Source organism: Thermobia domestica, chromosome 3 (genome assembly GCF_964235325.1).
Source record: "Thermobia domestica chromosome 3, izTheDome1.hap1.1, whole genome shotgun sequence".
NCBI lineage: Eukaryota > Metazoa > Arthropoda > Insecta > Zygentoma > Lepismatidae > Thermobia > Thermobia domestica.
This window is the reverse complement of record NC_137456.1, coordinates 346,998,473-347,011,429: the sequence shown is the minus strand read 5'-3', so window position 1 is coordinate 347,011,429 and position 12,957 is coordinate 346,998,473. Positions and strand designations below refer to the sequence as shown.

The 12,957-nt window shown below is 35.5% G+C and overlaps 1 protein-coding gene across 8 annotated transcripts in view; it reads right to left on the bottom strand.

Annotated features, from left to right (window-relative positions):
• LOC145681280 (serine/threonine-protein kinase DCLK1-like) overlaps positions 1-12,957 on the bottom strand; it is a 360,318-nt gene that overhangs the window by 42,075 nt on the left and 305,286 nt on the right. For all 8 annotated transcript variants that reach the window (XR_014130757.1, XR_014130756.1, XM_081752902.1 and 5 more), the window contains 2 exons: positions 9,657-9,852; positions 2,576-2,753 (listed from right to left, as the gene is read on the bottom strand). Coding sequence is in view for 6 of the 8 variants with exons in the window: in XM_081752902.1 (XP_081609028.1) it covers positions 2,576-2,753; positions 9,657-9,852 (374 nt within the window). In the remaining 2 variants the exon portion in view is untranslated. The remainder of the gene's footprint in view (positions 1-2,575; positions 2,754-9,656; positions 9,853-12,957) is intronic.

Below are 12,957 nucleotides of genomic sequence, written 5' to 3'. Positions count from 1 at the left end.
TATACTTTTTTTAAATCACATTCAATAGACAAGATTTCGTCCCTTTTCTCTTAAGCTTATTTACTTACCGAAAGATGTACTATGCATGCTTGTAAGAAATTAATAAAGTCATTTAAAGTATTAAATGTTTAAGTGAGTGTTCCAACACAGAGAGATGGATTTCCAATGAATAGCAAACAAATGACTTTGCTTGAATGTGGTAAAGTTCCACCGGAAAATGCAGGTAGCCAACTTTACCAGGTTTTAGTCTATTAATTATGCTGTAGAAATTTTCCTGTCGTACAGTACATATTATTTACCTACATTAATTGTTACCGTGTAATGTGAGTTCCTGTCAGCACGTCATGACGCGTCCTCAGGTTTCGGATCGAGGAAACAGCCTCTAGATATAGAGATTAGCTGCGAAAATACTGAATAAGCAGTAGCGGACAGACGACTAGGAGTGCTCCTCCAGCTTGGAGGTTTGGTGTGAGGCTAACAACCTCATTCTGTAAAAAATGCACTTGTTCAGAAACATTCACAGAAGCCTCGGACCAGTACTGAAAACTTGGTACGACCTCAGCAAAATAAAATGGACATAAGATTTGGAACACTGAATATTAGAAGTCTTTATAAGGCAAGGCTGTTAAAATCCGTAACGAATGAGTTAGATAAATCGAGGATGGATCTACTGAGAGTTCAGGAAGTTAGATGGGAAGGAAACGGAACTATTAAGTCCCGAAATTCTACGTTCTTTTACGGGGAAGGAAAAAAATCATCAGTTACGAACAATGTTTTTCGTTCACAAACGAATAATATCAGCAATTAAACGGGTTGAACTCGGTAATGATAGACTTTCTTTTATTACTCTTAAGGGTCGGAGGTGTAATGCTATTGTTTTAAATGTACATGTCCCAACAGAAGATAAGGATGAGGATATAAAAGACAATTTTTATGAAGAAGTGGAACGGATATTTGACCATCAACTAAACCAGAAAACAATACAAAGGATCATGAAAAACGTACCTTTATGAATGAATGTGATATGGATAGACATCCTGAAAGTCACCGTTACCCCTAAAGATGTTAACGGATTGACTCTATTTATCAGCCCGAGGAAGAGACAATCGCTCTAGCTACATTACAATAAATAAATAAATAAATAAATAAATAAATAAATAAATAAATAAATAAATAAAAATTTCGTTCAAGACTTATCGTGTGGATTTTTGTGGCATTAACAGTGGTCAATATAGTCGAATATAAAGATTTACGAGGTGTTTAAAAAAATGCGGCGAATAATTTTATTAGAAACAAAGTACATAATACATAAGTACATAATAAGCTTACATGGCATTTGATTTAATCTCCTTCTAAGTACTGTCTTTGGCTAGCAATCCCTCATCCCAACGTTGAATCCATGACTAGAAGCATTTCTGCAAAGCTTCATTTGGAAGGGGGTTCAGATACTTTGTCCTGGTCCTCTCAATGAACGATGTCAAAGCGTTTTCCTATAAGCAATGTTTCCATTTTTGGGAAAAGCCGGAAGTTGCATGCTGGAGAGCACAGTGAATGTCGACAGACAGAAATATTTTATCGGCCAAAAGCTTGTAGTGTGTTTGTTTGTAGTGAAGACGGAAGGCATTTGCCCATTTAATCCGCGGATAAAATGATTTTCATGGAACCATACGAGATACTTATTTCTTCGGAAAGCTCTCGGATAGTCATTCGCCTGTTTCAATAAATCATTTGTGACACTTTTTCCACGTTTTCGTCTGTTTTTGACGACGAAGGACGTCTCGATCGTTGCTCGTTTTCAACCGGTTCCTTGCCGCTTTTGATTGCTCATAACACTTGAAAACAGTCTTCAATGACAAATTCACTGTCATATTCTGACTTTGACCTTTCGTGAGCTTCTTTGGCACTTTTTGCTGATTAGAACAAAACTTAATGTTGGGGTACGACAGACACTTAACACGTCCTCACTCTTCTGCCCTTGGAAGCCAACTGACATGTCACAAGTCGTTACGCTGACTGTACTAGTAGTGGGCACAAAAACAGGTTTTTCGGTTTTTAGAAAAAACGGTTCCTCTTTTCACCTAAACTGGTTATCGGTATTCTCCAAATCCGGTTCGGTTTTTCACCGGATCCGATTTCGGTTTTCTCCAAAACCGGTTCGGTTTTTTCCAAAATTTGTTCCATTTCTGACCAGAATAATGTTTCGGTGTTCTCCGGAAACCGATTCCGTTTACACAGAAATAGTTTTATGTGTTTTCCAACTAGTTTCGGTGAAAAACAAACCGGTTTTTGGTGAAAACCGAAATGTCAGTTTTTCGGGTTTCGGTTTTTCTAGAAACCGGTTTCCCGTTTTCATAAAAAAAAGACTGTACCAAAGGTTTACGCTACCGGATATACTAGCTGAAATGAATACATCATCGATAGATGGCGCTGCGCAAGTACATTCACCGTACATTTTGATCACACCTCGTACATTCCTTGTTTTGAGTACAGGACAACTCATATATATAAAGTTTTAAAAACTCAATGCAATAGAATTAAACACAGATTAAAAAGAAAAACATTTGTTGCTACCAACCTTAACCAATTCCATGACTAGATACAATTCATCAGCGAAGTTGTGTTCTTCAATGAGTCGGACGATGTTTGGATGTTTCACTCGGCGAAGAATGGCCACCTCGCTCTCGATCATTTGTTCTTTCCCACGGCACTTCGATTTGTCGATGATCTTCAACGCATACTCTTGCTTCGACGACCTGAAAGGCAGTTAGGTTTATAAAAAAATAATAACACTTTTCGTTATTTTATAATTAAATGCTTTACATTTCCCTGTACTTGTTTATTACATTACAGAACCATAGTTGCACCTATTGAATTGGAGTGTTACGAAAATTCTATATCATTAGCGTTTAACGAACCAATCGACAACTATCATTGTGCTGAAAAAAAATATATGAGCTCAATAAGATCTACCCCTTTTGAGATTTCCAATTTTTGAGGTAAATTTTAGACTTTCAGTCAAACAGCTATTGTTTCCTTACTATTTATCGTAGGATCATGGTTCATACCTCGTTTCTTCTTCTTTCCAGAATAGAGCATCCTTCCCAACAGTACCACTCGCTTGTCCGTATAATACACCAAGAAACGGGAAATCGAGGAAAACCGAGTGTTTTTCTAAAAAAGATTGAAAGTTTTTGCGACCCTTTGGCCTGGGTTCACGTAGGGATCTCAAAAAAAGCATACAAAATCCGTACGCAAAATTTCAATCTGATATCTTGAAAACTAAAGGCGTGAAAAAGTTTTGAAATATGCCTTAAGAAGAAAGTCACGCCTCTCAGCCCCAACTTGGCGCCGCCAAGTTGATCATCCGATTCTTAAATGCATCTCAGGTGTTCTTTGGTCCATGCTTGACTTTATTATTATTATTATTATTATTATTATTATTATTATTATTATTATTATTATTATTATTATTATTATTATTATTATTATTATTATTAATAATAATAATAATAATAATAATAATAATAATACGACACATATCTGTTATACGACCTAACTATGTGGCCAAAGACAACACTACGCTATGGTATCAAAAGTTATTATAAATTCTAAGAGGGTTATCGATTGGTATGTGTTCCAACCTGGGACAGTTTTCTTTGTTCTATGCTACTAACAGTGTAAAATCTAGCTTATTTTCTCGCTTTTTACATTCTTTATTGGTTTTAAGCTATGGACTAAAATTTAAAATAAATAAACTAGGGGAGATCCACAGGAATCAGCAGTCCTTCGAAGAGAAGAAATTAGTTTCAACACAAAGGTGAAGTGTTTTGTTTAATTGTTAAGAGTGCCTGCGCCATTTTTATTTCCTTAGCTCATTCATTTATAGAGGGAAGTAGTCATATTCTCTTGTTCTTGAGGGACCGCGGTGGCTCAGTGGTAGTGTTCATTTCTGGTGAGTGAGGTCTCTGGTTTTATCCTAGCTCGCGCCAAGTGATCCTTGTGGTGGACAAACACCGTGTGCGTAGGTGTTCTCGGGGTTCTTCTGTTTCTTCCCACTTTCTTCCTCCCATTTTCTTCATTCACTTTTCTAATCATCACCGTCTACTTTACCAAACATGGCATAACCATGGGACGTAAATCTTAAAGATTTCATTTCATTTTTTCTCTTGTCCTTGCAACGGAAGGCATGGTGGCTCACTAGTAGAGCGCTCACCTCTGGTGCGTGGGGTCCCTGATTCGATCCTTGGCCATATTTGTGGTGAACAACATCGTATCGGTGGGTTTTCTTGGGGTACTCCCGTTTCCTCCCATATCTTCACTCCTTTGATTCTTTCATCATCGTTCCCTTGCCCTAACCATTGTCTGCCTTAGCCTACAGGGCATAATCCTGGGACCTTAAACTGAAAGATATTTCTTTGAAATGTATTGGAATTTTATTGATTTCAATGGGTTTACTGATTCTTTTGTTCAAATCTATTTGAATCTGCCGTATTTCGTGAAAATTAGATTTTGTGATCTAACATGTTCATAATTATAAACTAAATATAATTTAACCTTTAAAGGACGCTAAGCCACTTTGTTGGCAAATCTGGTAAACCTCACCGATCGGGAAGCCACTTTTGTGGCGCACACTACACAGGCTTTTTTGGCCCGCATGTAATAGTTTGCCAATCAAGGAATGAGGTCAAAGTTTTGTCTGAAGGCTTCTTTAACATTGCACTTATAAGATATGTTTGGCAAGTGATGCTATAAGCATTTGTTTCAAATACTACAAATAATTTTTAATCATCTTTAAATGGCCGCCGGCTGGTGATGCATACAGGGATTTCCCGCGCCGTTCTTTAACAGGTTAAGTAACATTCAATTTATGTATAACGCAGATTAATTTTGACAAAGTCGGGACCATTTGAATAGACTTGAACACGAAATCAACAAAATCAGGTCATTTCAAACATAAGATGTAAAAATAATTAACGAAAGAAATTTTACGAAAGTAAATCAAATCGTATTAAAAAGTAGAAAAAAATAATACTGTTTGCAAGAAAATTCTGTTTTTAAAAATTCTATTTATGTATGATTAATAAAGAAAAGCAGAAGAAGCGCTCACATACAATTAATTTATAAATTCTTCAACTCTCGTGTAATATTACTTGTAAGTATAGTTTAATCTATATCAATAATAAAAAAACGTCACTTGTAATATCAAGTCATTGTGTATGAGAGCGCTTCTGCATGATTTTTTTTTCTTACTGATACATAAACATTTTTTAAAAATATAACAATGTTTACTAAAAGTAATTTCCTTGAAAACAGAATTTCTCTCAGTTTAACGGTCCACGATTATGAACTTTAAGTTAAGACAGACCGATGATTAAAGACAAGTAAATGATGATGGAAGAATTGGTGGAATGAGAAAGTGGGAGGAAACGGGAGTACACCGATAAAACCCATGAATACGATGTCCACCAAAAACTTATTTAGCCAGGGATCGAATCTGGGAGCCATACGCCAGAGGCAAGTGCTCTACCATTAAGCGACTGTTCCCTCCAAAAAACAATTACTTTTTACTTATTTGGCACTATTTGTTTTATTTTGTTTATTAATTTTTTAAAAAAAATAAGGCACTATTTTTAAAAAAATATTTTTTAGTTTGTTTTATTTTTCAAATATGGTGCGAAAAATGGTGAAAATCTGAAACTTGATCGAACTTGTGAATATTAACCTTTGTGTACTAGATAATCCCGCTTTACCAAAGAGTGAAGCTGGTTACATACGAAAAGGTTGATATCGAACGTTAGAAGTGAAACAAGAGACCTGATTCAAAACTATATAAACGTCTAGAAAGAAATATATAAAAGTAACAATTGAGTATTGTATTATCATCCGATTTATGTCGCTCTGCAAAATTTCACTATTGTATGACGACGAAAAATTAGCTAAATGAAGGCTGGAGGATTTCAGGCCACATGGTTCAACCATTAAAAATTAAAAAGAAAAAAAAGGTGTAAAATAAAGCAATGGGCTAATAAACGAAAGTAGTACAGATGCTCAACAAACTTGGCAGATGTTATTGTAACAACAGAGCCATACACATTCAATATGTGTTTCAGACGAAGAATAGTTTATCTATAAGTGCACATTGCTTATTTTGCTGCTTGTACCACTGGTAAAAAGTGTTTACCCTTGGATAAATCTCTAATTGTACTTTTTATTTAATTTGAGAACCTGAATCCAGTGGTATTGCTTTAAAACAGGGTTGGCTGGTTTAAACCAAGGTGGTTTAAACTAGCTGTTCAAAAAATAGTTTAAACCAAAAAACGAAAAATGTTCGTAAAAGTGTGTGTTCGTAAAATCTTGATGAACACACATTTGTGGGTTATCGCGTGTCACTCCCGCATATTATTCGTATTATATTCAGACCTAAATTCCCCATTCATTACTCAAAAAGATTATACTACAAAAGCAACTTTTTTTTATATATATATATATAAGTTTAAGAATGTTTCTTTTGTGATTTTTATAGTTTGTTATTATTGTTATGCAAGTGCAATCAAACAAAAATTCTAAATATTGTTTCGTTTTAATAATGTTTACTATTGATAAAATTTATTGAAATACCTATTTTTTTTTTTGGGGGGGGGGGTCATTTACTGAAATCAGAAGTATCTTTGGTTATCTATTTATGTAGAAATGGGTCAAAGCCAAAGTGGACTCAAATAATTCTTATCTTTATTCACTTTCCTTACTGATATGCAAATTAAGTCGTCGTATTTCTTTAACTTGGACTAACAAAAGTCGTAGTGAACTAACTTGGGCTTGGTCTTGTAACCTAAGTTTCTGATTCTTCCTCGTATTTTCTTGTAATAATACCAATATAATATTAAGGAAATGTTAATTAACACAAGTATACTGGTATTTATTAGCATATGCTTAAAAACGTTTCAAGGCGACAAGAATAAAATAATTTGTAGAATATTCTGACTAATAAAAAGCGTCCTTAAAAAGAAAAGTTTGAGAAACGCCGCCCTACAAATAATTAACACTTAAAATATTCACAACTCAGATACATTTGATGTCCGCAATTCGTTGGCTTAAAACTGACCACTGTCTCACTTAGTTAAAAAGCATGTGCTTTAGGGTGTCTACTAAAATTCCAAAATGAAATTTCGTGACCCTTTATTTACCAAACAATAAAATTTAGTAACATTCTCAAGAGCGAATTTAGGTGCGAATTGGACCGAATTTTCATGCATGCGATTTGATAGAATCTAAAGCTGACCATAAACATTTTTGCAGGTGAATTTTGACGTTTTATAGAACAAAATTTTCCATCGGTACTTATACTTGTACAGATTAAAAAGAGACCCAAAATCTAAATTTTGTGACTCTTCCTTGATTTTTACTACCGTTTTCTCATTTCGTGACTTTCGTAACCGATAAACACGCTGTGGTTTCAATTGAAATTACTCACATAATGTTTCTCAGTCAATTTTGATTCAAATATTTCTAGTATATAGTATTTCTAGTATATTTCTAGTTTCATGCATGTGTCTAGTACACGCAGACACATGCATGAAAAATGATAAAACCACAGGCAAGTTGATACTCTATGGCCTCGTTCATGCATACTGAAAGTTCCCAAAATCTTTTGTAAACATGCATGATGGTTCTGCCGTTCTTCATGCATGTTTACCGTGTATGTGCTCCCTCATGCAAGTTGGTTGTTTTATATTTATGTCCGCCAATCACGACAGTGGAAGAAATCACGTGACTCCTCCGATTCATTCTTCTACTAAGTTGGACAACAAGTTGGTACGTGCGTGGGCAAAAAATTCTTCCAACATGCATGATGAAACAAAACTTTCATGCAAGTTGGTCATGCAAGTGTGTGCGTCTATGGCTCGCATAACACTCAAACACTTATCTTTAGGGGCACACAATGGTTTAAGTCCTTCTTTATAAGACGATCATCACTTTTGTTTTGGAGGAGTCGTCACAACAGTGGTGACTTTTATGAATGTTGCTGTGGCCCCGCATAGCGTAGTAGCTAACACTCTCGCCTTTGGTGCGAGCGGCCTCGGGTGTGATTCCCGATGAGACATTAGGATTGAAAAAGTGTAAAACCTTTTTCAGGCCAGCCATCCTGAGAAAGGTTTTCCTGAGTTTTCCTCATTCACACCATGCAAATGCTGGGATAGTACCTAACATATGGGTCCCAGGCCGCTTCCTTCCTTTCTCAATCCTGTCTTTGGATAGTGTGATCGCCGAGGGACGTTATCTCTCATACGTGACGGTTTGGATAGTGTGATTGCCGAGGGATGTAACCCCTTATACGTGACAGGCTAGCATGGCCACAGATGCCGAAAGGCCAGAAATATAGTTCCTAATCTAGGGTGTCTACTAAAATTTTAAAATGAAATTTCGTGACCTTTTCTTTCCCACACCATAAAATTTAGTAACATTCTCAAGAGCGAATTTAGCTGCGAATTGGCCCGAATTTTCATGCATGCGATAGAAGCGTGCTTTGTTTGCGATTTGGTAGCGTTTAAAGCCGACCATAGACATTTTTAGTGGTGAATTTTGACGTTTTATAGAACAAAGTTTTCCAGTCTATACTTCTTTTTGCAGGGATTAAAAAAATCGTGACCCAAAAGCTAAATTTGGTGACACTTTCTTGACTTTCATGACCGTTTTCTGATTTCCTGACTTTTTCATGACTTTCGTGACCCATAAACACCCTGTAATCCTAAGAATATTGCTTAAATTTTATCGATATTTCTAGTTACCTGCCTTTTCCAATATGTTATAGGTTGCTGTTATTATTTTACTGTTAAGGACAGTGAACAAACCTATTTACTTGACCACCTTCTTTTTTTTAAAAAAATTAGCGTTTTAGGTTTTGATTCCGATAGGTTCTTAATTCCTCAATAGCCCATTGAAGGGTTTGGTGGAAGAAGGGCCAATCTCACTAATCCATGAAAAACGAGTTTTGTGGCTAAAGTGTAAGCTAGTCTGAAAAAAAAAATGAAATCTTTAAGTTTTACGTCCCACGGTTATGCCTGTTAGGCTGAAGGAGACGGTGAAGATGAGAAATGAATGAAATGGTGGAATGAAGAAAGTGGGAGGAAACGGGAGAACCCCGAGAAAACCCACGCACACGGTGTTTGTCCACCACAAAGTTCACTTGGCGGAGGCTGGGATTGAACCCGGGACCCCAAGCACCAGAGGTGAACGCTCTACCACTGAGCCACCGCGGCCCCACTGTAAGCTAGTCTGATCTAGTATTACTTATTGTACTAAATGCATTGTGGGATATGCAATAGTGTCCTGTATCTACTCCTACAAACTAAAGTAGCTATGTTACTTAGATATTTTCCTACATCAAAACTACTTCAACCGCATTTCTCTCCAAATCAAAAAATTGTGAGATAGGCTCTTCTTCCACTGACTCCTTCAATTTAAATCGCAGTGTGCACAATGTAGCCGGTTCAAACTAAATGAATCTGAAATACTACCATACGCTGGCTAAGTTATTATGCTACTCAAGTGGTGTTATAATTGGAGATCTGCACAGATGTTTATGAAACGGATATTCGTGTTCATTCTCCGAAGCACTATTGACTTTTTGCACTAAAGTGTTAACTTCTACCACTTACCTTTCAATACACTGCCTGACCACCGCGAAATTCCCATCCCCTATAATTTTTCCAATGTCGTATTTCTGAGTAACTGTAGTTGGGAAATTGGGAGCAGTTTCTTCTGTTGGTGTCGGTTGGCCGTTCTGTAACGCCTTTGTCTTCCCTGGCATCTTTGGTCTCGTCTTCTTCGGAGATTTCAATACACCGTTCTCACCTGCAACATGCAACAAACACACATACTTATCTATCTATCTAAACAAACCATGAACAGTGTGAGACTCAACATATGAAGAAAAATATTTTCACTTTTGTAATTGAAATAATTATGGGTTTATAATAGGGCTTCCCTTTACAAACACAATTAACGGAACATAATATAAAGTATATAAAAACCTTACTAAATTTTATTTTTGCTTACTGTGGTGGCCCAGCACAATGATAGTGCTTCAACCAGCGTTTCAACATATGATACTGACGCAAAAGTCTTTTTGGATACAAAGTTTCTTAGGAACAGAATATATAGAATTAATACGAGGGCTGCTGGAAAAGTTTCTGCAAACTACTACTAGTAGTAACGCTGGTGTTCTACTATTATAAAATACAGAAAAATAGTTTAAATTATCTTTGTTTGTTGAAACCTTCTCGTTTATTTTTCACAGCAGTTTGAGGAAATACCCCAGAAACCGCTGTTTGGAATATATTAACAGCTACTTCAGGTGACAAAAATCGCTCACCAAGCATTTTATTTTTCATGTGTGGAAGTTATTACATGTTAAATAAGTCGTTAATTCGACAGTTTTAGTAATATATATATATATATATATATATATATATATATATATATATATATATATATATATATATATATATATATAGCGAGAGAGAGAGTGTGTGTGTGTTCGTGTCCATCGATCTTCTAAAGTTATGATTGCCACATATCCGGTATAACTGAAGAAACAAGCAAAACGTTTAATCTCCAAATTTATTCCTCATTTTTCATTTAATTTCTTTGATGCGAACTTACCTAGACAAGTTGTGAGCTTATATTTAGTTCGGACGTGTATTATATATATATATATATTATATATATATATATATACCAGGTGGTTCATTTGCGCTGTACAATAGTGAAGTTAGACTACGGAATTTGCAGTAAGGAATGAAAATGAACATCTACAAATGCTCTCCAAATGATCGTATGCTAGTATTCTCTATCATTTGCTTCGGAGTGCATGCTACTTTAGAAGGTTCAGCAAATTACGATCGTGTAATCTTATTTTTAAATAGATAAGATGGTTTCTACATGACTTAATGTTATTCCTAACGTTCATACTGATGTGTTTGATGCTATTATCTCCATATGTGGATTAAATAAGTTAAATGAAAGAAGACATTTCATGATTAATTTGGAATCGAAGATTTAGATATGTAGCATGATGTTATTTATTTTAGATGGAAGATGTCTTATTAAGTGAAGGTTTTGAAAGCAGCTGTCGTCTGTTAATTGGAAATTAGGTGTAGTTTACATAGTCTAAAATAAGATTTTTTTGTTAATTGGTGAACAAATTAGCTCCGTGCGTTGATTACTAATTGCTAGTTTATTATTCAAAATTTCAGCTAGACTTCATTATGAACAATAACTCATGATTGATGCAACAGATCTTTCGTCATGGAGTAATTGCTGAAACATGTAACCTGCCTGAGCAGTTTTCTTGACTCGGACGTTTGGGTTATTTTCTTTCCTCTGTTTTTTTTTTTTCTTTTTCCTTTCGTTTATCTCATTTACCGTAATTGTAGATTGTTGTTAAATCTATATTTTTCTTGGAGCAGTTATAATTTCTAAACAGCTTCCACATCCCTTATACTATACGAATATAGTTTGTTACCTTTAGAATCGGCGAAAGTGACTCGTATGATACCTCCAACGTAATTATTAAAAGTATGATATATTTTTCCATACGAAGACAAAGTGCTTTAGTAAGCATGTTACCCCTCGGATATATGCAACCCAGCTTACTTCACGTTATGGTTGGTTGTCTAACTTCACTATTGTACGGCGCAAATGGACCACCTAATATATATATATAGCGAGAGAGAGAGAGCAGAAGTTGTGTTTTTGCAATTTTCATATATTTTTAATTTGATTTTGGAAGTTAAAAAAATTGTTTTTGTTGACACGATCGCTCTAAAATGGCTCAGCCCCCACTTCTGGATGTCACTACAATTATATCCTCTATACTTACTTATATCTTCAAATAATAACTTCCCTCAAGAAATCTTAATAATTTTTAACTTCCAATCAAATTAATAATACATGAAAATTGCTAATATAAGCTCGTAACTTGTCTAGGTAAGTTCGCATCAAAGAAATCAAATGAAAAATGAGGAATAAATTTGCAGATTAAACGTTTATTTTTAAGTTAAAAACTCTAATTTAGGTGCTGATTGGATAAAACTTTGAACGCCACTCCGTCCCTATATGTAGGCTCTAATTTCCTGCTCGCATTCCCCAATAATTAATGAAGAAGGCAAGAAACTAACTAACTAACTAACTATGCCGCGTTCACAAAAGCTCTCCACTGACTTCTATCCTTAGCTAACTGCATCCAGTTTCTACTTTGTATTCCAATCTCTGCGAGATCCATCTTAATATTGTCCTCCCATCTGCGTCTAGGTCTTCCTAATGGTCGTTTTCCGATTTTTCTTCCTGTCAAGACTTTGAAAGCGTTTCTACTTTCTTCCATTCTAGCTACATGACCTGCCCACCTAAGCCTCCTAGACTTCACGACCCTAACAATGTTGGGTAAACCATATAAATTATGTAGTTCCTCGTTATGAAGTTTCCGCCATTCCCCATTCCCGTTCCTCTTGGGTCCGAATATTCGTCTCAGGATCTTGTTCTCAAACACTTTCAGTCTATGTTCTTCCCTCAGAGTAAGTGACCATGTTTCGCAGCCATACAAAACAACAGGCATGATTACCGTTTTGTATATTTTAAGCTTCAAATTTCTCGACAGAATTCGCGACAACAAGAGATTTTGAACCGAATAGTAACACGAATTCCCTGCTTTTAGTCGACATTTAATTTCTCCGTGAATATGATTTTCCTATGTTAATATTGATCCTAGGTATTTGAAACTATCCACTTTATCAAAAGTATCATTTAATATTTTAACGCATCCATAATTTGCTGTATTACGGTCCCGACGCACTTCCATGTATTTAGTTTTATCTGCATTTACTTCTAAACCCATGTCCCTGCAAGCGTTTACTAAGATCTCTGCATTTCTTTCTATTGTTCTCCTATCATCACGTATTA